Source organism: Morus notabilis, unplaced genomic scaffold, assembly GCF_000414095.1.
Source record: "Morus notabilis unplaced genomic scaffold, ASM41409v2 Scaffold241, whole genome shotgun sequence".
Classification (NCBI taxonomy): Eukaryota; Viridiplantae; Streptophyta; class Magnoliopsida; order Rosales; family Moraceae; genus Morus; species Morus notabilis.
The window spans coordinates 534,636-561,536 of NW_010358037.1; the positions used below are offsets into that span (position 1 = coordinate 534,636).

At 34.4% G+C, this 26,901-nt stretch overlaps 5 protein-coding genes across 6 annotated transcripts; 3 read left to right on the top strand and 2 right to left on the bottom strand.

The window, feature by feature from the left end:
* The first annotated feature begins 1,371 nt into the window (after positions 1–1,371).
* On the top strand, positions 1,372–2,443 carry LOC21403893. Its single transcript, XM_010091331.2, has 3 exons — positions 1,372–1,844; positions 1,983–2,088; positions 2,188–2,443. Exons 1-3 carry the CDS (start codon positions 1,627–1,629, stop codon positions 2,239–2,241), a joined length of 378 nt encoding a protein of 125 aa, XP_010089633.2. The 5' UTR covers positions 1,372–1,626; the 3' UTR covers positions 2,242–2,443.
* A 308-nt stretch (positions 2,444–2,751) lies between these two features.
* LOC21403894 (protein CHLORORESPIRATORY REDUCTION 7, chloroplastic) lies at positions 2,752–4,211 on the bottom strand. The gene is made up of 3 exons (XM_024161166.1): positions 4,062–4,211; positions 3,595–3,725; positions 2,752–3,191 (listed from the first exon to the last, which is right to left on the bottom strand). Exons 1-3 carry the CDS (start codon positions 4,114–4,116, stop codon positions 2,919–2,921), a joined length of 459 nt encoding a protein of 152 aa, XP_024016934.1. The 5' UTR covers positions 4,117–4,211; the 3' UTR covers positions 2,752–2,918.
* Positions 4,212–6,858: 2,647 nt separating this feature from the next.
* LOC21403895 lies at positions 6,859–7,617 on the top strand. Its single transcript, XM_024177355.1, has one exon. It carries the CDS (start codon positions 6,859–6,861, stop codon positions 7,615–7,617), a length of 759 nt encoding a protein of 252 aa, XP_024033123.1.
* Positions 7,618–15,190: 7,573 nt separating this feature from the next.
* LOC21403896 (LRR receptor-like serine/threonine-protein kinase RPK2) lies at positions 15,191–19,257 on the top strand. The gene has a single exon (XM_010091334.2). The coding sequence runs from the start codon at positions 15,469–15,471 to the stop codon at positions 18,934–18,936; it is 3,468 nt and encodes a 1,155-aa protein (XP_010089636.1). The 5' UTR covers positions 15,191–15,468; the 3' UTR covers positions 18,937–19,257.
* Positions 19,258–20,851: 1,594 nt separating this feature from the next.
* On the bottom strand, positions 20,852–23,479 carry LOC21403897 (ninja-family protein AFP3). Of its 2 annotated transcripts, XM_024161126.1 has the most exons (4): positions 22,569–23,479; positions 21,415–21,694; positions 21,098–21,137; positions 20,852–20,974 (listed from the first exon to the last, which is right to left on the bottom strand). In XM_024161126.1, exons 1-4 carry the CDS (start codon positions 23,182–23,184, stop codon positions 20,945–20,947), a joined length of 966 nt encoding a protein of 321 aa, XP_024016894.1. In that variant the 5' UTR covers positions 23,185–23,479; the 3' UTR covers positions 20,852–20,944. The 2 variants fall into 2 exon arrangements, with proteins under 2 accessions (XP_024016894.1, XP_024016893.1); XM_024161125.1 differs by lacking the exon at positions 20,852–20,974 and having other exon boundaries at positions 21,077–21,694.
* Positions 23,480–26,901: the final 3,422 nt, after the last annotated feature.

Below are 26,901 nucleotides of genomic sequence, written 5' to 3' on the forward strand. Positions count from 1 at the left end.
GTAGCTGCGGGCTATGGTCATGATTTTGGTCACGGTACATGACGATGAAGTGCTTTCTCGAAGCAATGTTAAAAGTACGTTTAGTTAGAGGATTTAAATCATGTGATTTGAATCATTTTTAATTTATATGTATTTTTTATAAAAGAAAATACTGTAAAAAACTACGAATTATGATTCAAATCAAGAAATGAATCCTTCTACCAAACATCCTCTTAGTTTTCATTTATCGTAGATTTGGTTATACATATTGGTTTTAAGTAATTTTCAGCCAAACAAAAAAGAGATTATCCCCGTTAATATTCTTGAATTTTGATATTTTTTCTCATTTTCTCTCCTAAACTTTAAAAATTACAACTCATATTATTTAGAACTTTTATCTTGTTCCACTTTGCCTCCTCCATTTCTTGTCAAAAGAGATGAAAAAACACCATACGCACTCACGTGGGGGGGGTCAAAGAAGGTAAATCATAAAATCTTAATTAGCATTTCATGTTAAGTTTGCAAACATAAACCTCATTTTCAATCTGAAAATTTTTGCGAAAAAAAAAAACTCTCTAGAAACAAGAAGATGGGTTCCAAAAAAAAAAAAAGAAAAAAAAAAAAGAAAATGGAGGCTAATGTGAATAAAAGTTTTCGCTAAATATTAATGTTTCGTATATCATTGATTAAGGGCTTTTTTTTTTTTTTCTTTGATGAATTTCGAGTTTGAGTCTTATTGGAAAAGAAGATTTTCGTTGCCATGAAACCCCAACTCAATGCTCAACAAATGGTGCCCACCTATGGTAGAGGTGCTTAACTTTTTCTTGGTTAAAATTTGAGTTTAATCTTTAATAAATAGCGATTAAAGGTTGATTATTTGGGGATTACTATTAAAATTCGAGTATTACCCTCGAAGAAACCCCACGTGAGCACTTATGGTGTGTTTTTTGTCTCCTTTTGGTGGTAAATAGAACAACCGAGTAAAGTGAAACAAAATGCAATTTAAAGTAATATAGAGAGAATTTTTAAAATTTAAAAAGTAAAGTGAAAACGATCTCAAAATTTACAAAGTTATGATGTGAGTAACCTAAAAAGAAAACATGTATAAGTAATTCCCTGCAAATAGTCCTATAGTAATCCTATTCTTTTATTATTGTCAAGTTAAACTTTACATTCTTCTTAAGAGGGAGGAAAAAAAAAAAGGATAAAAGAAAAGGTAAAGAAAAAGAGAAGGGCATAGGTAGCCTAATTGGTTGAGTAATTTTTACGGAGGAAAATTGTGGGTCAGGAAAAGGAATATTGGTGGACCAAGTTGGCCCAGTCCTGGACCTGGACCTCCAAGTATTGAACGTCTACACCCAGAAGCGACCAACGTTAGTTTTGAATGTCAGCGCAGAAACATTGACGACGCCTTGAAAATTCGACCGTTGCAAATTGCAAAATTTGTGTCTCTTTTCCATTAAACGGTCATCTCCCTCACTCAATACGTCTTCTTCTCTCACTCCTGACGTTAAATCCCTTCTCAAACTCTTTCTCTCACTAAAAAAACTCTCTCTCTCTCTCTCTCTCTCAGACAAAAATACCAGAGTTCGTGCTCCTGTTATACCTTCGTTCTTCATAAATTTCTGTTTCCAGGTAAATTACAATATGACATATACAAAAATCCCAATGGAGAACAAGGTCGAAAATCCTATGGAAACCCCAATCCAATCGGTAAAACCAGTCTCCGAAGATCACAAAACACCAACCCCAATTGCTCAAACCAATAAGAGTCTTCAAAACTCTCCAAATTCTGGGACCGATTTGCGCAAGCCCACCACTCCCGATCTCCTCAAGGTCCCCAAGGCTTTTAAGTACCCAGAAAGGTAAACCTAAAATTCTTCATTTTTTATTTTGAAAAAAAAAATTATTTATTATAATCCTCTGCAATTAACAAAACCATGTTCCGTTTTTAATTTGCCAATTATTATTTTTTTATTTAATTTGTTTACAAAATTTTGTAGATATAGAAGCCCAACCGACTCTTTGATGTCCCCTGTGACGAAAGGCCTTCTCGCCAGAAGCAGGAAGGGAGGGGCTCTCTTGCCGCCCAGTAAAAATCATCACAAGGTTTGTCATAAATATCATTTAACGAAATTAATTTCAATTTTTTTTTGGGTTAATTCAATTGGTTAGATTCGATAGCTCATTTTGTGTCACTTTTTACAGATTCAGGACTTGCGTCTCCAGGATGTGGGTCCTCTGCAGGAGATCAAGAACTGAAGAAGAGCATCTTCTATCTATTCTGATTCTGTCAATTCACCAATTTTATTACTTGAGAGGCTTTCACTTTCTAGTGGATATGAATGTCATGTAATTTTTTGGCAGGGTTGTTCATTTAATTTGATTATAGTTTTGTTTTTAATAAGATTGTTTCGTATGCTTTTATTCAAGAAATCTTCTGTTTGTGTGCACTGTGCCCACACCCCAATTTTATGAGAATTTATTTTGTTTATACCATTTTTTTTTTCAGGTACAAACATGTTCCTAATATGCAACAAAAATACGTTCCCTGAATCATAAAAAAAAAAAAAGGAACATGTTCAAGAAAAAAGTAACGTTATATTTGGATCTTAATGCATATGGGGCTAAATCGACATCCCTCGGAATAAACGACATGTAGTTTTTCATACGTCAACTATAAAACGACGTGTTATTTCCTAAAAAGCGTTTGGAACGCCAGGTCGTTCATTGAAATAAATGATAATAGCAAAAAAATTGTCCTTTGTTTGTTTGTTTTTTTTTTTTTTTTTTTCTATTTTTTGAAAATGTCGTTTTGAGCCTTGAGGTGTTCATCAAACAACAACAAACTTTAAACAATAAACTACATGTCCTTTTATGAGTTAAACGACAAGTATAAACTATGCGACTTACAAGTTTAACATACTAATCTCTCTTCGTTACTCCAAACGAACTTCGTACCATTGGACTGAACCAACATCACCTTGGATTTCAAGTTCGCAAACAGAGTTGACAAGGAAAGAAACGGCGTCGTCGATGCTCTCGAATCTTGCGAGGTCCGGAGGAAGAGACTTGCCTGGCCATTTTTCCAGCCAACCCTTCAACGTGGCCCTTAGTTCTTCCTCGGACACAAACCTCTCGTCCTGTCCCGGTTCTAGCAGTACATAAGTTTCTGTTCTTTCATATATCTTTCTCCTCCTTACAGCATAAACCTGACACACCACAAAGAGAAAAGGGGCATTTAGAACTCAATTCCAAGGTCCATAAGTTGTAGTATCAAAGGAGAGGAGAGATTATTAGATGAGTAAAAGAAAAGAAAAAACTAATATATATATATATATATATATAGCATTTACCTTGTTGAAAAAAATTGGAAACAGAAGAGAGGGAACACAGGAAGCAGGAGCACACACTTGTTAGTTGTTATACACAATTTTATTTTGTTTGCACAAATTTCTATATAATATACTTATATTTGTTTTGAATTTTTTACGTGGTAAAATTTTGCATTTAACATTCCCCTGAAATTATATTACAATCTCTTTTGAATTTTCAACGTGGTAAAATTTTGCATTTAACATTCCCCTGAAATTATATTACAATCTCCTAACATACCTTCTCTGATTTTCTTCTCTGGCTCGCCGTTTTAGGAAGTTTGGGATGGATAGAATTCAACTTCTCAGTTATGCCTGCTGATCTTATGTGAACTTGTGGACTTTGAATATGGCATCCTCCTGCTTCTTCAGCTGCAAAAATAAAAAAAATAAAAAAAATAAAAGGATGGTCGTCTTCTGTAAACTTGACAAGATATGAACTTTTCTGTAATGGTAAGAAGTACTTCCACAAAATCCAAAATTACTATTCTTTTAGTTTTTCCTAACTGGCTCTTTTGCTCCACACAAAGTAGCATCTAGCTCCATCGAAGACCAAACTAAACTTATTAAAATAAAATGCTTACTTCATCATATTTCATGAGTTCTGGATCAAAATTACTGATTCCTCTGACATGTATACACAAATCAAAACCATTTGTTAAATAAGATGCAGTTCATGATAATATGTATGAAATGAGAAGAACTTACAGTTGAACCATAGAACTCCAGTTCTGAATATCTGTTTCTGCAAAAGTCTCTCCATCAAGTACTGCTCGCTCTTGTCTGCAAGTTTCAGCAATTTAAATTCCTAAGTTACCAAGTTCTAATGGATATAATATCTTTTGCTGCAAATTTCCAAAATGGCCATATATATATACACACACACACACACACCAAGAGTTATAGATAAACAGATAAAACTCAGCCTCTAACATGTGGACTTTTCTTACCCTCATTGTTCATTGATTTTTCAACTCTACCCCCCTACTTAAAACAATCCCCCCCTCCACTCTTATGGTTAGAAAATGAGAGATATGTTATAAAAATTGAGAGATATAAAACTGATAGAAAGATTTTAGAAAAATAAATAGACAGATGAAATTTTTGATTACTATTATTTGAAAGTGTGCATTTTTAAAATATAAAACGTCGTATTTATAATGAAACTTAAATTTACTGTACATTACTATTCATCTACGTGATTTTACGCGTTGCACAATCCATAATAAAAGCGTAATAGTTGACCTTTTTAACAAGATATTTTTATTTAATTTATAATATGTTTCCTTGAAGTTGCCGAGATCTTCAATTGTATCACAATTATGCATTGCAATTTTAGGTTTCTTTTAAAAAAAAAAAATCAATATAACTATCTTTTTTTATGAAAATTGAATAAAACTATCTAATTATACGGATAGAGCGCATAAACAATTGTTGTAAATTAAGGACAATTTCGCTTATTAATTCACTGCTAAATAAGGACATATATAACGTATATAGCAAACAGAAAGCTGCTTGACGCGCGGTTTTTGTTTTTATTTTTCAAATGAATGGCTGGACATCGCACTCATTTCAAGCTAAAAACATTTGGTCTTTAGGATATGTCCTTGTCCTTTAAGCTCTTTTCCCTTTTTTTTGTCCCCTTTAAGCTTAAACTATGGCATTTTTTTTTTAGTAAAACAACAATAGACTTCAAACTTTAAATTACTCAAAACGACAGAAATCCCAAGAACTAAATACATGTCGTTGTTCCCTTTAAACGACAGAAAATTGTATAGCTTATATGTATTATATACAACTCATCATTGTCGACTTGTCTTTATAAAGATGACAAATCGCATGGCCTTTTTTGTACGAATTCTTAAACGCATAATTGATTAGTACAGGAAATAATGAAACTAAAACTAAAAGTGCAAACGATCCTATTCAAAATAAAACATGTCGTTTATTGAAATGAATAACAGCAACATAAAGTATGGTGTTCGTTTACGCAGCAAATTTTTAACGACATGCCCTTTAACTTAAACGACAAAAAAGAAACATTGCTGTAAACGATGTCGTTTCACACAGTAAACGACAAGAAAAAACTCTCATCCAGCAAACTCTAAAAAACTAGTTGTTTTTAAACCATCAAAAATATTTCTTTTCCTCACAACTAATGGAAGAAGTACACACATTACGGCCCCATTCATTTCACCTATTTAAGTTTAGAATTCAAGTTTTGTTATAGTAAAAAATTCTCCAAAACAATTATATCTAACTTTTTTACTACAATAAAAAGCTCTCACTAAAATCACATTTTAAGTCGAATCAACAATTAAAGGAGCTCTACAATACTTGTACGTATTTCCATCTCAAGTTCAGAATTCAAGTTTTGTTATAGTAAAAAATTCTCCAAAATAATTATATCTAACTTTTTTACTACAATAAAAAGCTCTCATTAAAATCACATATTTTAACTCGAATCAACAATTAAAGGAGCTCTACAATACTTGTACGTATTTCCATCAAATGTTCAGTATTTATATATATATATATATATATATATATCATCAAACCTTTCACTTTCTTCTTTTTCAATTTCCAATACTATATAAAAATTCGTGGGATATAGATCCTACTTTTGTGTGAATATTTTTGGATACCCAAAACAAATAAAACCATGTAACGGATTCAATTTTATAACCCAATCGAGAACGTTCATAATAAAACAAATAACCAGTTAGTTAAAGACCGGCGCCAAAAGAGTCTAACAGTACTGTTGTGTTGGTTACTAACTTACTACGCTGCGAAATGCTAAAACCCCCGACTTTGCCTCTTTGCCTTCCGAGACCAGTTTGTTTCTTCCTCTTATCTCATCTCCTCAACACCATGAACTACCCAATCCTATGCTTCTTATCTACCCCTCCTCTCCTTCTAACATTCCCCATTTTTCAGCATTCTTTGCGAATTCTTACTACCGTTCCTTTTTTGATTTCATCGTCTTCAAGAGCTTCTTGATCTTCCTAACTTCATTTTTCGATTCTGCAGAGGAAGTTAGCATTTCGATTCAAATTGGACAATGGAGATTATTTTGTAAGTGAGCCTTGATTTTGCTTATTTTACATTTTAATTACGAACAATAACAAAAACCTTCTGCGCTTTTACATAAATGTCATGTATGTCTCACTTTGTATTTTCAAGAATGTTGTATTTATTTGCTACGTCTTATAAATTTTTTAACATATTTGTAGAACCTAAAAATATATCCGAAATATCTAAAAATATAAAGCGGGGCACAACATTAGATAATGTTACGGATAAGACGGTCGTTTTGTTTTGTCCTTTCAATTATATATTGTGAGTCAATTTTTTTATTTGTGGAGCAGTACAAATAACACACCACATTTTGTCACGCATTAATGTTCTAAATAACGAATTTGTTGTTGCATTGCAGCAATTTTAGCCAACAGAGATCAACTTAAAAGGCCGGTAATAACGAAGACTCGAATTGATCATTTCAATTATGGATACTGTTCTCGACACTGCAGAAAACGGGAAAGAAAGCAGTAAAAACCGTAAGGAGGACATTGATCATGATCACCCTCAGATGATCAATATCCAAGCAGATAATTCTAACACTATCATCTCCCGCCAAAATCCAAGCGCTTCTAATTCTCCACAAGATTCGTCACCGAAATCAGTAGTGACCGAAAAAGAATTAGTCTTGGAATCCCCTAACCGGTCGCCTAAAGAATTAGTCTTCCCTGACTTACTTGACCATACCAATTCATCACCACTAGACTTTAGTCCTCAGTTCACGCCGGTCCTCCAATCGCCTCGGGTTCAGGCCTCGGCCTCGGCCCGGCCTTCTGGCTACGACCCTAGTCGGATCCCGGCCTCGATTTTCTCGAAGCCTTCGACGCCGAGGGAATGGAGCATGGCCTCAAACGAGTCATTGTTTAGCATTCATGTTGGGAACACAAGCTTCTCAAAAGACCAATTCTTCATGATGTACAAGTCTGGGGAGTTGCCCAAGCTTGACGACTTCAACTTTACATCTTCTACTACATTGCCTCGTCTTAGTGGGACAAATAGTGGTGAGATTAAGAAAATGAATTTCGAAAGTGGCTTGGGAGTTAATAACAAAGAATTAGTAACGCCAGAAAACAAAACCACAAAGGCAAAGGATCACATGAACAACTACTCTGTCGGTGTTGGTGTCTCTTCTTACCGTCCTGATGGGGCCTACAGGAGCAATCGCTCTTTCCAATTCCCTGCGTAAGTAGTTCTTTTTTTTTTTTTTTTTTCTTTTCAAAATTACCTGATTTTTGAGAGAATTAAGAGAGAAATATTTTCCTTTAAAAGAGAAAAAAAAAAAAAAAAAACAGAGCGAAATTTCTAACTGTTTTTAGTATTAATAAATTCCATATTTACTAAGTAAAATATCATATCATATTTATGAATAAAATATTTAGTAAATCTCATAATTACTTAGGGCTTGTTTGGGAGAGCCTTTTAAAAACTGTTTTTAATTTTTTAGATTCAAAAGTTGCTTTTAGAAGTGTTTGGCTAATATGTCAGAAATGTTTTGCCTTTTCAGAAGAGTTTCCAGACAAAATAAAAAATTATGACTTTTCAAAAAAACACTTATGGATAGACTTTAAAACTTATATAAGAGTTTAATTAAGGCATCATAAACTTAGTTCAAACACTTTTATTGTTTATTAGAAAATTTAAAAATCATTTTAACCCATTAAACTCTTTGTTTCAAACACTTATTAAAAAGCTACAGTTACTTATCTTTTTTTACTGGCTAAAAGTGAAGGTAAAAACTCTGCCAAACGGGCCTTTATTATAATTTCTTGAAGATGAGGAGATTAGAAAATTGCTTACTCTACCCATTCCTAACTCACCAGGATCTAAATCTGATCACCAATTTTTAGTGTCCCAATTAGTGTTAAACTAATTAAATCATATTATATCATCCTATAATAAGCACTAAGGAGTTAGTTAAAAAGTAATATAAATTCTTTACACGATGTCGCACGAATTAATTTGTTAGATACAAATTAAGATTTTAAACATTAAAATTAGACAATAAATTTGAATCCTACACACGGGGATAGTGGAATGGAAAAGATTTTTCTTTTTCTTCTTAGGATGCACCTAGGTTTAATTCTTAGTAGCTCCCATCAGCGGTCGTGCTCGATCAATTGCATTTGCAGTGTCAAGAAAGAGGAAAAAACCTATCAAAGTCCCTACCTATCAATTATGTTTCAAAATGGGGGGAAAAACCCTTAATTATCGCAGTGGTGACTCAAATCTTTGCTTACTTGATAAAATAGTCAAGAGCCAATCAGCTTGCTCGTTTCATTTATATATGGCCTCTTATTTATGATCATAATTAGTATAGTTTGTACATGTTTTTTTTTTTTTTTTTTTTTTTTTTTTTTTTTTTTTTTTTTGTGTGTTTTTTTTTTTTTTTTTTTTTTTTTTTTTTGTACGTGACTGTTGCACCGATTGATATTAATTGTGGGCAATTGAACTTCTCAGATTGGCAGGTAATGAAGGTGGAAAGACTCCTTTCCCGATTGTGGACTCAAGAAGGCATAGAGGAGAGCAAACATTTCACCCACAGCCGCTTAATATGCAGATAATGCATCACCATGAACAGTCTCAAAGCTTTGAGACAACGCCAAAATATGGCATCCCCAATTGGTTGGTTTGCTTCTCTTGTTGTCGCCGGCCATGTTGCTGAGAGCTCATCGTCCTACTATAAACCCTGCCCTTAGGTTCAAATTGTCCCAATTATTGAATGCATTTATATAGTTTTAATATTAAGAATGCCAACTTTTTCTTTTTCTTTTTTCTTTTTTATTTTTTTATTGTATAGTCCTAATTAAAAGAAATCATAATAATATTACCATGGTTCAAAAGGGCATGGCCTGCCCATGTTATAGACTCGAATCAATAACCGTTTTTTTTCTTTTTTTTCTTTTTTTCTCTTCCCAAAGAGGAATGGAGTTAATGAGGATATTAAACGGAAAAAATTATATTTAGGATATATTATCCAGCTCAAATATAAGAAAGGATTCAGAAAATTATCAGGTTTTAACCGATTTGCATCTTCTTCTGCATTAGGCGTCATATAAGAAGGAAATATTTGTTGGTAGGTGTGAAATTAGTGTTAGAGATATTGTAATATGTATTGATCAAGATTACAAGTTGTTTGAGTATTAAAATATGAAAACTTGTGTTAAAAGGACTTCAAAACTTTGCAACGGACAAACTGTTTTGATCCGGCCAAACTATTATTTGGCTGCAGCCGAAATGTTTACATGTCTCGGGTCCGTTTGTGGCTGCAACGGGAAAAGATCCGCTGCAGTGAAAATTATGCAGAAAACAATGTTTTCATGAGTTTATGTGATCTAAAACGTTTCGAACCATTACATCTATTGGTGATATATTTTCATACATATCTGAACACCAATTAGCAATAAATATAACTATTGTAATTGGTGTATTAATCCATGAAAAGATACATTTACATTGAAAATGTACATTTATGTCAATGGTTGTAATATTTAAAGAGGACGCGTTTATTCATGAAATGTCACATCTGTCTTTATTAATTCTCTAAAAAATTTACAGACTTAATTTATGTTATGGAACTCAATATTATTACTAAATATTATGTTCAATGATTTGTTATATCTTGGGGGTAATTTGTCATTAAAACTCATTAATAAACTTTGAGAAGTGAGGAAAAATAAAACTTAAAAAAAAAGTATTCTTATACGCCTTAAACTCTATCTTATTTCTGCATTCTTTTCACCCTCTATACTCAAAATTCTCCAACAATTAGTGTAAAATCTATTATGTGCGTGATCTAGTCTCTAATGAGTGAGACGACAGTTTGGTAGCTAACTCTATGATCGCTAATAATTGTGCATTGTCGAGAAAAAGTTATATTAATAATTATTATCTAAGAAATTTTGGGTCCTGCAATCCCCCACCACAAAAAAAAAAAAAAAAGAAGGAATTTACCACACAGGTTCTTTCTTCCTAAAGCCATTACATATTTGAAACTTATTTGTAGAGTCACGATTTGGTGTAGATTATTTAATCTAATAATTCTGGACTTTGGCTTCATGAACATGATTTAACAATTTTAGGCGTCCTAGTTTGCTCAATGATATGCATCAGGACAACTACTAACAAGTGAGGCATGGTAGCCTATATAATACATGTTAGGCCCCGTTTATTTTACTAATTCAAATTTTGCTACAGTAAAAAATTTTTCAGAAACAGTCACATTTAATTTTTTTATTACAGTAAAAAATTCTCATATAAAGTCACATTTTAATTTGAATTAAAAACTCAAATCAGCGAACTAAACGGGCCATTAATCTATCATGGAGACCAAGTTAGAAAATATTAGGAAAAATTTGGAAATGGTATTTTACTAATGAAAATATAACTATATATTGCAATTATTGAACGTGGTAAAAATATTTTTTTTCTTGTAAAACGAAGGCACAGCAATACATGTCAATTATCCAGTGTGAGCACCATTATAATTTTTAGCTAAAACATGGGCAAAACTAAAATTTTTAAAAATTTCTATCCGTAAAAATCAAAATTTCAAAAGTTGAGCGGGGCAAATGCAGCTCTCCACAAATCTATCATATGTTACATGGTAGAATCTATTTACAATATTCTTATTAAAACAAGTTATTTAGGAATATTATTTGTCTACTCCCGTTTTTAATCGAAAAAATCAAGATGGATTGGAAGTTTATTTTCTTTCTAAATCTGCTAAAGAAAAAACCATTATTTAACTTTTGATAAAAACAACAAATAATGACCAGGGAAACATCAATCTGAAATTTTGGTTCTAAATCCACCAATTTACTTTGGATTTGTTTGAAAACGCAAATATTTGAACATTCTGATTGTTGTTTGCATAGAGAAATCACAGGTTGAAGAATAGTAACTAAAGTTGAAGTTAATAGGGATACAACAATTATGTTTATCTTCAATTGTGATAAATCACCTTTCATATGATTGTATGGAAGGAAAAAAAAAAAAAAAAAAAAAAGAGAAATATCTCTATAATTTTTGAATCTCTAAAGTGTTTTATTCAGCCAAAAAAAAAAAAAAAAAACCCCCCCGGAAATAAGTACTTTATCTCCTATTAAAGATATTTCCCTCCTCACATGGGCCAAATATAATCCCATCCACATTAATGATTGAGAAGGTATCTGTCAAATTCGAAATTATTCAAATATAAGGACACTCTTAGTAGGGAAAGACATGATTTTATAATGTTGTTGAGAAATAATATCCGCTTTTAGGTTATTAATCAATCAATCAATAAATCGGCCAATTCAAAATATATTAAAAAAAAATAGTTCATTTAACTAGAGTACTTAAGTCAGAAAACGTCACTCCTATGTCATTTTATCAACTATTAAACCGCAAGATCATATGAACAGAACATAATGAAATGTACAACGGATGTGGGAAATGGCCTTTCTCTAGTAGGCTGTTGACTCACTTTTTCTAACTACTATAAATATAAAAAAAGTTGCTTTTTTTTTTTTCTTCTTTTTGCTGAAAGTTCTATACTTTGCTTTTCAAAAGAAACTAGTTGTTATATGTTACCCAATGCCACTTTCAAAGTTTTCATATCTTATTAGTTTATTTTATATATATATATATATATAAGGTTTCTATACCAAAATAAACAAGTCCATGGTTTCGTCTCTTTTTTCCTCATTTTTCTTTGGTGCGCCATTCTCGTGTGCAGATTCGAAGGGCCGAAGTTCGGCACCGGCCACGGGCTGGCCTCCAGACTTCTGGCCCCATGGATGGATTGCAGAACCGTGTGATATCGTCTTCTCCGGCAACTTTCGCATTCGGGGTAGGGAATGGAGGGACACTTTTGGGCTTGGGGTGTGTCATCAGGCATGTGGATGGTGGCCGTTTCAGCCTGTATGTGTGTGTCGGCAACCCCAAGTCAGATGCGGCCTTGGGAGGCGATGGTCAGATTCGTTTGAAGGGGGCTTGTGGAGGGTTATCCTCTAATGGCTCGGGATGGCGGAAGGCACTTTGGGCTCTGTTTTGCGGGGGAGCCTAGTCTGTGTAGGTCTCTGTTGGAAGGCGAATGCTTTGGGGGGCTTTCTCCCTGGTTGGCAGCGGCGGACAGTGGCAGAAGGTGGTTCCTCACGCTAATGTTTGGGCATCTCCTCCACTCTTCAGATTGCGGTCTTGACTGTAGATTTCCTCTCCTAGAGCTGTCACGGATTGTCACTAGAGATTGTGTTGTTGCTGGGTCTGTAACGTTTTGTTTTGGTTTTGTTTATGTCAAACAACAACATTGTTGTTACCGCCAACTATAGTTTTGTTATGCTTTTCTGTTTAATAACGGAGGTGGTTTCCCCACCCTCCGGTGTTGGGTTAGGCTATGATGCCTTTAGTCTCTCTGTTCCATCTGATCGGAGTTATCCATCGCCTATAACAGTGTGTGTGAAAGAGCCTTGTCTTGCTTGATCAGTGGTGTGCCTATTCTGTTTCCACATGTTGGAACTTGGTACATTTTTGGCTCCTTGAGTGTTTTCAATCGAACTTGCTGGTGGTTCTGATTTGTTGTCGGGGTTGAGTCCCTAATTGTGTTATATGGTCTTTCGCGTCTGAATTGGTGTTTGTAATTTTCTTTTAAAATGCAATTTCCATTTAAAAATAAAAAAATAATAATAATAAACAAGTCCAAGTATTACAATTCCTTAACCCACATAACCAAAAATTATATTATGTTTTTACTTTTCTCCACTAATTAAATAATTTGATTAACCATCGAACAGAAACTGAATCAAGCCATACTAATATTTGTTTGAAGGCAGAAGAAAAAAGATAAATCCGAGTTCCAAAATTTTGCTATTTCAAGAGAAATATTATTGTATCTTTGTTGTATTTTTAGCAGCATTTGTTTACTGGCTTTCAAGCAAAACAGCATGAGATCAGTTCTAGCTGAGGATGTTTTACTTTATAGGTAGGCGTATCTTCAGTCAGGATAGCATATTTGTCAATTTGGGGCTTCAAGTCTTTGAGGATAAACCCACAACATCATAACATCATTCATCATTTATTTTTGAGTTCCAACCATTTTTTTAGAATAGAAAAACTTATTTAAATTGCTAGAAAAAATCCCTAACCACTCATTATATCAGACAAATTTTATCTTCACTTCCCTAAGTCTCAACTAATATACTGCTATTAGTATTGTGTCATTTGGTTCAATAAACTAAAAAATTTATATAGATATTTAATTTTTTATGAGAGAAAATACGGTAGTAGAAAAATTTGAAGTTTGATTCAAACGTGCAAAACAAAAATATAAAAATTCCAAAATAACAATGAAAAAATCGCAAAAATGTATTAAGAAACTATTAGAGATGACAAGTTGTAATAAGTGTTTTAATTTTCAAAAAAAAAGAAAAAGAAAAAAACACTTATAAGTGTCTCAATCCCACATTCCAAGTGGACTAGAGTGTATAGGGCCCTCAGGCCTGTGGCTTATCTGGACATCATAAACCCAAGACCGACCCAAACGACCCATCAAAAGGCTGGTGGGCCCCACATTCACCTTCTCGAAAGACAGCCCACGTGGACTCTTTATATATAGGCACGTTTACAAAAGAAAAAAAGAAAAAAAAAACTTTAAGGAATCTTTTTAACCCCGGCCAAAAGGCCTAAACAGCAAACTGACGGGCTGATGCATTAATTAACGGATAATCTTAATAAATATTTTTTAAAAATATTTAAGTCAAAATTTTTATTTTTTATTTATAATATTATTAGTTAAATAATTACATTAATAGAATAGTATTTCACTCTCAAAAATAAATTTTTTATTTTTTTAACTGACGGCAAATGAACCTCACTCTCCCTTGTTTTTTTCGCTAATCCACTCTTCCTCTTTCTCCTTCTCTTCTCCGAGTATGTTCAGTGGACCCCATTATCCACCCCTTATAACACGACAAAAAATCATAAAATTTGAAAAATAATAATGAAACCCCTAAAAAGAAATAAAAAAAAAATAATTAAGAGTGCGTTTGGTTATATAAAAAAGAAAATAATAGAATGAAATAGAATATAAGTATGATGTTTGATTGAATTTATAAGAAATAAATGATCATTTAAAATGAATAACCATTTACTCATTTTAAGTGAATTACTATTCACTCATTTTAAATGAATTATCATTCCTTCATCACATGTGAAAAATAATTATTTTAAACTCTTTTTTTATTTTTTTTTTCATAATTACCCTTCAATGTTAAAATATATTATGTAATTGTTATATCTTATAATATAACATATAATATAATATAGTTACAATATTGTAACATGATTATATTAATAATTCTAATATTATTATTTTATTATATAATATGATCTTATTAATTATTTTATATTGTATTAATATAATTATGTTTATTATATTAGTAACAATATAATAATTAATAACACAAGTTATGACTATATAATATATTTATTTAATATAATAATATATTTTATTATAATTAGATATTATATTATAGTATAATATAATATATTTTTAATTTTAATTATATTATAAAACATTATCGTTTCTTATATAACACTATAATATGTTTTATAATATTAAAAATTATAATTAAATAAAAAAATTAATTCTTTTTATTATTATTATTATTATTATTATTCTCTCGTTACAAAATATTATTATTATTATTCTCTCGCTACAACTAAACCCACTTTAAGAAGATGAAGAACAACAAGAATGAAAGAAAAAAAGAAAAAAACAAAGAGAAGAAGAGAGAAATAAGAGAGAGAATGGAAAAAAGCAAGAGAGAAGAAAAACGCGTTTTCGTCTCGAAATAACACAGTTGAGTCTTCTATCTCTCTCCTCTCTCTTTCCTTTCCACTTTCTCTCTCTTTCTCTGACCATCTCAAGGACCAAAATTAGGGTTAGGGTTTTCGAAAACCCTTAACTCTTTCTTCTACAATTTCAGGAGAGAGAGGGTTCTGGGGAGGTGTTGTTGATCGATTCCTTGGGTTTTGAAGACCCTTTTAAGGGTTTCAGGGCATGGGTTGTTCTTCTTCTTCTTCTTCGTCGTCCTCGTTGGTGATCAAATGGCAGCTTTTGCACAGATTAGCTTCTCCGTTGCTGTTACTGAACCTCCTCTTGCTCTCTTGCTTCTTCGCCGCCTCTCGGAGCGGCGTCGTCTCAGCCGTCTCGGCCGATTCCGACAAATCGGCTCTGCTTCAGTTCAAGAACTCCGTCTCGGACTCGTTCGGCTTGCTCTCGAGCTGGAATGCGATCGGCTCCAATCACTGCTCGTGGCTCGGCGTCTCCTGCGACTCCAATTCCCGCGTGATTTCGCTCAACATTACCGGTAACGGCGGCGGCGGAGGTAATCCGAATTTGAACTTTTCTTCGTGTTTCGATTTTTCCGAGTTTCCGCTTTACGGATTGGGAATCAGGAGGAATTGTTTGGGTAGCAGAGGAAAACTGGTCGGTAAGCTTTCGCCTTTGATTGGGAAGCTCAGCGAGCTTCGAGTTCTGTCTCTCCCTTTCAATGGTCTTGGCGGTGAAATCCCAAGAGAGATTTGGGGCTTGGATAACTTAGAGGTTCTTGATCTAGAGGGGAATTCGATTAGCGGGAAGCTTCCGCTTCAGTTCAATAAGAATTTGCGGGTTCTTAATCTCGGATTCAACAAGATTGAGGGTGAGATACCGAGCTCGTTGTCGAATTCTGTTCGTTTAGAGATCTTGAATTTAGCTGGGAACCGTCTGAACGGGACTGTTCCGTCGTTCGTTGGTAGGTTGAGAGGAGTTTACTTGTCTTACAATTGGTTTGGTGGGGCCATTCCGAGTGAGATTGGGGAGAATTGTGGAAAGCTTGAGCATCTGGACTTGTCTGGTAATTTCTTGGTTGATGGAATTCCTGCCACTTTGGGCAATTGCGGCGAGCTGAGAACGCTTTTGTTGTATTCCAACATGATGGAAGAGAGCATTCCTATTGAGATCGGAAGGCTTTCGAAGCTGGAAGTGTTTGATGTCTCGCGAAACACACTCAGCGGTTCGATACCGCGTCAGCTTGGGAATTGTACTCAGTTGTCTGTCATTGTGCTTTCTAATCTGTTCAATCCAGTTCCAAAAGTCAATTATACAGAAGACAACCCTCCGTTGGAGGAATTGAGTTCTATGTACGATGACTTCAATTACTTTCAAGGCTCGATCCCTGAGGAAATCACGTCCCTTCCTAGGCTGAGGATACTGTGGTCGCCGAGGGCGACTTTGGATGGTCAGTTTCCGAGTAATTGGGGTGCTTGTGCCAATATGGAGATGATCAATTTAGCTCAGAATTTGTTCACTGGGGAAATTCCCGCCACGCTTAGTCGTTGCAAGAAGCTGCGGTTTCTTGACATCAGCTCAAACAAGCTTACAGGTGAGCTTGTAAATGAACTTCCGGTTCCATGTATGACTATGTTTGATGTCAGTGGGAATATTTTGTCTGGTTCTGTTCCTGAATTCAATAAGAGCGCTTGTCCTTCCATTCCATCATTGGATAAGTACTTTTCTGAACTTGACAATCCGTGGTCACCCTATCAAGCTTTCTTTGCATCTAAAGCTGAAGTTGGAAACTCTTTGCAGCTTAACAAAAAAGATGGTGGGCTGGTTGTAATTCACAACTTCGGGCAAAATAATTTTACTGGCAATTTGCCGACGATTCCAATAGCACCTGAAAGCTTAGGGAAGCAAACTGTCTATGCATTTCTTGCGGGAGAAAACAAGTTCGTTGATGCGTTCCCAGGCAATCTGTTTGAGAAGTGTGGAGGGTTGGATGCTTTGATTGTTAATATTAGCAACAACAAGTTATCTGGTCAGATTCCCGCAGAAATTGGAAAAATGTGCAGATCTCTTCAGTTCTTGGATGCATCTCAGAATCAGATTTCGGGGCCTATTCCCTCTAGTGTTGGAGACTTTGTGTCTCTTGTTTCCCTTAACTTGAGTTGGAACTTGTTGCAAGGTGAGATACCAACCAGTCTTGGCCAGATAAAGGAGATGATGAAGTATCTTTCATTGGCTGGTAATAACCTTACCAGCTTGATTCCTTCGAGTCTGGGGCAACTACTCTCTTTAGAAGTGCTGGATCTTTCTTCAAACTCTCTCGATGGTGAGATTCCAAAAGATCTTGTGAACTTGAAAAACCTAACTGTTCTTCTGCTCGATAAGAATAATCTCTCTGGCCAGATTCCCTCAGGGTTGGCAAATGTCACCACTCTCTCGACATTTAATGTTTCCTTCAATAACTTGTCTGGGTCACTGCCATCAAATAGTAACTTGATGAAATGCAATAGTGCTCTCGGGAACCCATTCATTCGGTCATGCCGAATGTATACCCTTACAGAATCATCTACAGAATCTCAGGGAAGAGGTGGCGACTCTCAACAATATGCTGCTTCACCATCCGACGTTCCATCTCAAGGCAGTGGAAACAGTGGCCTCAATTCGATTGAGATTGCATCTGTAACTTCTGCATCAGCCATAGTTTCAGTCCTTATAGCATTAGTCGTCTTATTTATCTATACCCGCAAGTGGAATTCGAAGTCTAAAGTTGGTGGGTCTACCAGGAAAGAAGTAACAGTTTTTACGGACATTGGTGTTCCTTTGACCTTTGATTGTGTTGTTCGGGCCACAGGAAATTTTAACGCAAGCAACTGTATTGGGAATGGAGGTTTTGGTGCGACCTACAAAGCGGAGATGTCCCCTGGCATTTTGGTGGCAATAAAACGTCTTGCAGTTGGAAGGTTCCAAGGAATTCAACAGTTCCACGCAGAAATTAAAACCCTTGGAAGGCTGCGCCACCCCAATCTCGTCACTTTGATTGGCTACCACGCAAGTGAAACAGAGATGTTTCTTATATATAATTATTTACCGGGCGGTAACTTGGAAAAGTTCATCCAGGAAAGATCCACCAGAGCTGTTGATTGGAGGATACTTCACAAGATTGCTTTGGACATTGCGCGTGCACTCGCCTACCTACATGATCAATGCGTGCCAAGAGTCCTACACCGTGATGTCAAGCCAAGCAATATTTTGTTGGATGATGATTTCAATGCTTATCTCTCCGACTTTGGTTTGGCGAGGCTTCTGGGCACTTCAGAAACCCATGCTACTACTGGTGTGGCTGGAACTTTTGGGTACGTTGCACCGGAATATGCAATGACTTGCCGGGTGTCGGACAAGGCCGATGTGTACAGTTATGGTGTTGTACTTTTAGAGTTGCTCTCAGACAAGAAAGCTCTTGACCCCTCTTTCTCTTCGTATGGCAATGGCTTCAACATTGTACAGTGGTCTTGTATGCTCCTCCGGCAGGGCCGTGCAAAGGAGTTCTTTACATCAGGGCTATGGGATGCAGGTCCACATGATGATTTGGTTGAAGTTTTACACTTGGCAGTTGTCTGTACGGTTGATTCTCTCTCTACCAGGCCTACAATGAGGCAAGTTGTACGGCGGCTAAAGCAACTCCAACCGCCGTCATGTTAGCCTTCCGAAATGGCCTTTTTCTCTGATTAACATAGTAATTTGTAGAAGATGATTAAGCGTCAATTGTAATATTGTGCGTTTTTGCACTCTTGTCCTCTTTAGGTTCAGTTCTGAAATTTGTAGTTATTCCACTTGTACATTGTAATATAGAATGCTCCCAATTTTTTGGATGTCGTTTCCCGGGATTAGAGGGGGCTCTCTGCCTGATGAATCTGCTGAAGAGTGCAGATATTTGTTTTCCCAGTCGTATACGTGTATATCCAGTTTTATTTGTTGTTAAATAAAACCGTAGAAGTAGACATTTTTCTCTTTCTTGAAAGAGTGGGATTGAGAATTCTTGGTGGCCCACCAAAACCTATCTTCCTATAATGGGACTGATTGGGCTGGAGCTGAAGGAGAAAAAACAAGAGAAAATTACTTATCTGGATTTTTACTCGTTCTATTTATATAATTATTTAACTAAAAAAGATTTTAATTAAGTGTAAATGGTTAAAATTTAGATTCATGTACTCTAGAGAATATTTATCTCTTTTCTTAAAAGAACACAATTGCACTTCCACTTCCATGAACTTTGTCGACTTAAAATTTCCAATTATTGCCTTCAAAGTTTTGAAATTAGGAGCAAAAAAACTTGTTTTACAACAAAAAGAATCCAACTTACCGGTTACGCAAACCCAAGAACATTCCTCATAATTTCCAAGGTATCCTGTTCCATACTCTTTTCTGGTTATTAGTCAAACAAAGTAGACTACTATTTTTTTTTAAAATAATTTTAAGCAAATCGTGTTTATTTTTGCTTGCAGATAAAAATGAGATCTTTAGTGTCATTTTGTTTCTATCGCCATTGTTTGTAGAAAATTTGAATGTTCCGGGCATTGACCAAGCTAGAAATATTTGTCAGTGGGAGCTAATAACTAAAACAAAAATTTAATAAGACTATAAAGATTAATTTTTATAAATAATGCAATACATATTTGGGTACATGAGATTTTTAAAAATAAAAAATTTGAGTCGGAGATTGACTATTAGCTGCCTCAGTCAATGATTTCAGTACACACCAATAGAACGGAAAAGCCTAACCTTTGTTACTCAAGAATAGTCCCAGTTTCAAACGAACCAATATGGATCCAATACTGTACAATCTATTGGCCGGACAAGGCAAAAAAAATCTGATTGTTATTTCTACTAAAATATGAATTTCTAATTGTAATCCTTCCTTTTTTTCCTTCCTTTCTAACACCAACCAGGATAATGGATAATAATAATCCTTACTATTGTTAGAAACAATTTTCACAATCCTCCCTTCACACTTCTCTTCATTCGTACTTTATCCATCCTTTCACCTCTCTATATCTCCCATCAAAGGCACTTGATAATATTAATTCCATCTGAATCAATGCATCTTCGACCCTCCAAAACTCTTGAGATTCTAACAAAATCAAACTTTAGTTGTCTCACTTCTCTCAATTCTCAACCATGACATCAATGACTGAAGTAGTTTGATCGTGCTGTTAGAATATTTGTTGTGAATTGTGCTTTTAGCAAAATATAATGTGAGAGATAAAATAAGTGTTTTGGCAATTTTTTTGTAAAAAGATGTTGAAAAATAATGAGCATAGAAATGTTTCACTTTTATTTTGTAAAGATTATTTATGTGTATTTTTAATTTTTCTTATAAATATAATCTTAATTTTATTGCTTCTAATATCTTTTTCGTTTCTTTTTTTTCTATTTTTTTTTTGGGTATGAAAGCATGGAAATGAATTGATTCAAAGAATTCTCCTTGGATTACACTAAGTTTCTTTTATTTTATAAACTTATGTTGCCCTATCAAGTTCTCTCTTTAATTCAATTAGATATAAGTATGTCTATTTAAGAATATAAATTTAGAATTACAATTTCTGAGTAAAGAATATTTTAAAAAACATAAAGGATGACAGTATATATTGTGAAAATAACATTGCAGCGTTTACAGTTGAGCAAAAGCAAAATCTAGCAAACATCCTACTTAGTACAGTTCAGTTGGCTTCAAAGTGAACTACCTCATTCATCATGGCAAATGCAAAGAAAAAACAAAAACAAAACCCAAATAAATGAATTGAAAAAAAAAATACAACAATTGAAAAAAAAAAAAAATCAATTAAAAAAAGGAAGGGCTTACCTTGTATTTACTGTAATCAAATCGATCCTCCAACGAGAGCCTTCATGCAAAATAAAAAACGACTAAATACAAGTGCCCAGTTCCAAAGAACAAAAACTAAATGAAAGAGAAGAACTCATGAAATCAATCCCTTTTCTTGACATTCTGTCGAGGATTGTCACTAAAACTAGTACTAAAAAAAGGAAGCAGGATTAACAACTATATGCTTGAGCGGGTGTGCGACATCACCCCCACCGGCATGTTTAACAAACTCGGCCGGAGACAGAAAGCTGCCGTGACACACACACACAATTCTCACTTCCTCACCCTTCCTATACCTGTAAAGAAAACCCTCTATTCTTTTCCCATTCGGGCCAATTCCTGTCGTAGACACACACGGCATGTCCTCCAACATGTTCCTTGCTACTTCTTTGGTTCCGTTCTTGGTGAATGTAGGCTTATTCGATTGACTTTCTGTTGCCAATGCATTGAAATCGCCTGATGTCAGTCTGGTTATTGTACTGCGGTGAGTGACCGTGAGTTTTTGCTCGCTCTGTTGCAAGGACTGAACGCCGGTCGGGCTTCTTATTTCGGGGCATTTGGGCACTCTTGCATAACCTGGTTTCAGTGTCACCGCGTAAGAATCTCAAGGAAATGAATGACAAAAGGAAAATGAAACAGACAAAAGTGTAACGATAGCACAAACACGATGCAATGTTTTTGATGTTCAAGTGGATTTGTGTTGAGAAAATTTGTAAACTATCCAAAACAGAAGCCTTATCACATGTACCCTTTGAAATTAAATGATTTATTATGTGTTAAGGACTTGAGTTAGTAATTGAGGCATTGTAACATATCAAGCTTGTCCTATCCAAGGATAACGGCATAATTGCGGCTACTAAATTACCCCAAAAATGAAAACAGCATTCTCTAAGCCGCTCTCTTACAAAGATTCTTAACAACAATCTCCTTAGTTCTTCTAGTGTTTGGGGTTCATTTTGATTCTTCATTCGACACCAAAGGCACTCAGAGAAAATGAGTCATATCTTCAAACATTTTTTTTTTTTTAAAGTAAGTTCTACTTCTCCCTTCGGTTTAATGTATTATCCTATAGCATAACATGTTAGATTCCAAGTCCGAGCAATTTGGTTAAGGAATTTATGCCAATAAAACTTTTTAAAAAAAATGAAGAAAAACAAACTTTCAAAAGTAAAGAATCTTAAGCACATACACCCCAACACCTCATAGATAAGAGGGAGGGGGGAATCAGAATAAGAGTATATCAAAGCATAACAAAGATGAACGAAGACAAGAGATGATCGCGCTTCTCAAAGTACAAAAAGGCCTTTAAGTTAAAACCTTTCAACGTCATAAATATCAGAAATAACCAAAACATATAAAATACTAACAAGTCTTTTAACACACAAATGATAAAAGAGTTACTGAAAAGGAAAAAAAAAGATATCAATTTGAAGAAATAAGACTATAAAACCTTGAGAGGCCCGACAATCGGATTCAGAAACCCCAGAAGAACCACTTCCGTGAGACCCAATTGAGCCCTGAAACGACGCCGCTTGGGGTGGCAAGCCATTATCTTTATCGCCACCATTATTATTGGATTCAAGCTCAGCTCGACAAGACGTTCGTACGGCCTTGGAAATGGAATTCCTCTGCTTCTCCGACCTCTTCCTCTTGGCCTCCATCCTCCTCAGGCTCTGCAACTCCTTCCTCTTCCGCCACTCCTCCTCCGTCTCCGTCGGGAGCGAGCATGTCCTCGCCAGCCCCACGTGACACCTCGCCGCCGTCGTCACGTGACATCCCGACTCGCCTTGGCTTGTGGCGAAGTCCGGTATTGAAGACGAACGTTTTAGCGATAACTTGTTCCCGTTTTTGGCTCTTGCCGGGTCCACCCCAAATCGGCCGTTCAACGACAGCCCCAGGCTTAGCTCAATCTCTTCCTCGTCTGCTTCTTCTTTTTTGAGTTTCTCCGAGAAATGGGTTCTGGAGACCAGTTTCTGTAACAGATCTGCCGAGAAATTGCTCATCTGGATTGAGACAAACTCTTGGTTTGCTCTGTTTACGCCTTCTTCTTCTTCTGCTTGCGACATTGAAAAATTACCAGATTCGAAATTCAGATTTGCCCAGATGAAAAAACCTTTGCTCGTAAAGTGAGCAAGTCACAGAAACCAGAGAATTCCAAAACCCAACAGACAATAACTCATCTTATTATTCATCTTTCAGCGCCAAAACAGAGCACCAAAAAAATCCTACATTTTCTCGCGCTTTCTCTGCAGGAAGTTCCCGGCGAAACAAAAGGAAACATTATCCATTAAACCAGAACGAAAATAGAGAATGGACATGGAAAGAGAAAAAAGAAAAGAAAGAAAAAAGAAGCACTATGCGAAATCGAGAGAATATAACGAGAAGCGGCATTGAAAAGAAAGGAAAAGAAAAGGGAACGGAAATATTTCGTTGGCTGATGAAATTACGGAAAAGCCCTTGCTATTTGTCACAGCAACCCGTAGAGAAAGACACGTGGCAAACCTAAGAGCTTCCGTATACCCACGTGGCGAATATAAAGAAAGAAAACCAGATCTCGAGGAAACGACCAAACAAGTGTCGTCATGCCTTTCGATTTAATGATGCGAAAGCCCCAAAGGCCAAAGCCAGTTCATCGGATTAGGTTACGATAACACGTGTCGTCCCATCAATGTGGAACTCTAAGGAACTGCCACGTGTTGCGTAAAAGGTGGGCCTCGTAAAGAGGCGACTATGTTTCTCTTTCTCTCTCTCTCCTGTTGTTGGAGAGAAGCTGGATTCTCCGGGGCTGGACGCAGAGATGGAGTGGCGTCTCGACACGTGGCGAAGCTTTGGGATTTGTGTCAGCCTTTCCAATGGTCCTTTCTCTATTCAATTGAGACGCGTAGGTTTCGCGCTGTGACTCGCGAGAGTGGGTGTTAATATAGTACTCGCTAGTAGGACTTGACAGGTATCAAAAGGAGCATATCGGTAATTTCAAAAATTAGTGGTTTTTGACTAGAAAATTAGGAAAATGACTAAAGGTGGGTGAGAAAATTACGTTTGGTTTTTCTCTGTGGTGCCCTATTGATCCAGCTATAAGACATCAAATAATTTGATATATTTTATGAAATACTTTAATAAATGGTAATTTTGAATGGTTAAATATGGAGGATTCAAAGTACCTATTCAATTTTGTGTCCATCTAATTAATTAAATTGTATCATATTATTTAAAAATTTAAAAATATCTTTTAATTAACTTTTTGTTGTATTAAGATTTACATTTATTAAAAGACGAGTTATAATTTAAACGATTAGACATCTGAGATACTCAAAATTAGATAAATAAATTGAGTCAAAATATGCATATCCTTTTTGTGTTATTCTTATTCGATCTAAACATTATCAATAGTGTTTGCAGAAAAAATAAAATAAATAAAAAAAAAACATTATCAATAGTGTACTTTTTATCCTCCATCAAATAAAAATTCTCATATTTTAAAAATGCATCATGGATGTCGATAGCTAATTTTAGTCCCTTTATCCTTATTAGTACTTGTTTTTTGTATTTGTACTTTCAAACAATCTGATGCTGAAATTTTCAGAAGAAATAACAAATAAATCCATCAACTAGCAAATAAAAAACGTCTAATATAGGTGTCCTCGTATTCGATATTATATTTTAAGTAACTTCTAATAACAAAAAGAGGACAATCCCCACATCATAACATGTATGTATTTATAAGTCATTTCTCATTGATGTAAAGTAAGATATCAACTTATTCATGTGATTGCGCTGAAGCTCGAGTATGATATAATATAAGAAAGCTTAATCCTACGGAAAACAAATAGTGGGTATACTGATATTGGCCTTAAAATCTTCTTATATTATTATTAATGACCAATGGCAAAACAAAACTACAATCAAAACGTTTAAAAAAGAAAGAAAAAAAAAAGCCCGTTTTGTACGTCATCAAAGAATAAATTATCAAAAATCTTTGTTTTCAATTGTTATATTTGTATTAAAAATCTATATAATTTTGTATATTTTCACAACTTAAGTCACAATTTAAATTTTATTATTATAATATTTTTTTATAAGAATTTAGCCCGTTTTGTACGTCATCAAAGAATAAATTATCAAAAATCTTTGTTTTCAATGGTTATATTTGTATTAAAAATCTATATAATTTTGTATATTTTCACGACTCAAGTCACAATTTAAATTTTATTATTATAATATTTTTTTATAAGAATTTAAATTCAATATAGTATTTTTTTTAAATACATAATTTAAGTCATAAAATATATATTTTAATATAATGTGATTTTAATAAAATTTAACGATACCTTAAAAAAAAAAAAAAAAAAAAACACTAATAAAAAGGGGAAAAAAAAAATGGAACTAGCCAACTAGGAAAACAACCCATTAGCAAAAATTAGGAAACTAGACAAGACAACGGAAGACGAGCAAAGGGGAAAATCGGGCAACGGGATTCCAACTCCAAGTGGGACAAGTTGCACTATTTTATTGTGAAAAAACTGCTTTTTGCCAGAGTTTTAGTGATCTGGTTTTACGCCACGTATAAGGTGGTACACAAATGAGTACGTGTCGCAACATGATTGCGAAAGAGACAGCGGAGCAGTCAATCAGATTGCAATTTGCAAGGGCTGAGGTGTCGCGGAAGAAGATATTATTAGAAGATTTGCAATTTGCGTCGAGATAGAGGGCCACTGACTCAAGAAAATGATGGTGTCGTACGCACGCGCCATGTCAGAGAATATTATTTATTTGACTATTAAATTAAGCTGCTTATGTCTGATTTGATAGAATATTGAAAGGGGGAGGAGAAATTCCCTTTGAAGAATTGAAAAGACAATCGAGGTCTTTCATATCATTCATGGAGAGGAAACTCTAGAAACGAAAAGGAGTTGTTAATTCATCAATTGCCGTAGGAAAAAGATATTTTTCTCGATGGGATAAAATTCCATACTCATCAAATTCTATAAATTCTAAATTCGAATCACTAAATTCGAATCAACGAAGTGAACGGGATCTCAGACCTCTCACTTCACAGATTCGAGTTTTTAATTTGAGTTGAGATGTGATATTTTTTTAGAGTTTTTCACTGTAATAAAAAAAGTTAAATATGACATTTTTTGAGAATTTTTTACTGTAAAAACTTAAAACTGAAAACTCAAATCGGTAAAATGAACGAGACCTCATTATATTAGATTTCACTTGTTTTTGTGAGTAACATAATCTTAACCCTATTAAAATTAATAAGGGTTCTTCATCAAATGTATTATTTTTTAATTTATTCTATACTCACAAAGTTATTCTATACGCATAAAATGGTTGATTCATTAGATTAAATTTAATTTATTTTTGTAAGTAGCGAAATTTTAACCCTATCAAAATAAGTAGGACTGTTTTTCATTAAATGTGTTGTTTTTTAATTCATTTAAAGAACTTTTATAGTATGATCTTATCTTTTTAATTACGGGTGGTTATTTATTAGTAAATTTCTCTGGTGTTTTTTTTAAGAACACTAAGGGTGCGTTTGGAATTGATTCCAAAACGTTTTTATTTTCTGTACGAAAATGAAAATGAAAACGTTTTTAGTTTCATTTTTGAATTATTTCTAAAAATGCGTTTGATAGTTTTATTTAGAGATTGATTTCAGTTTTAAAAAAAACTGAAACTGTGTTTGGTGGTTTAATTTTTGAAAACATGTAATAATATATTAAATAATAAATATTATTAAATATATTAAATAAATAATATATTAAATATATTAAATA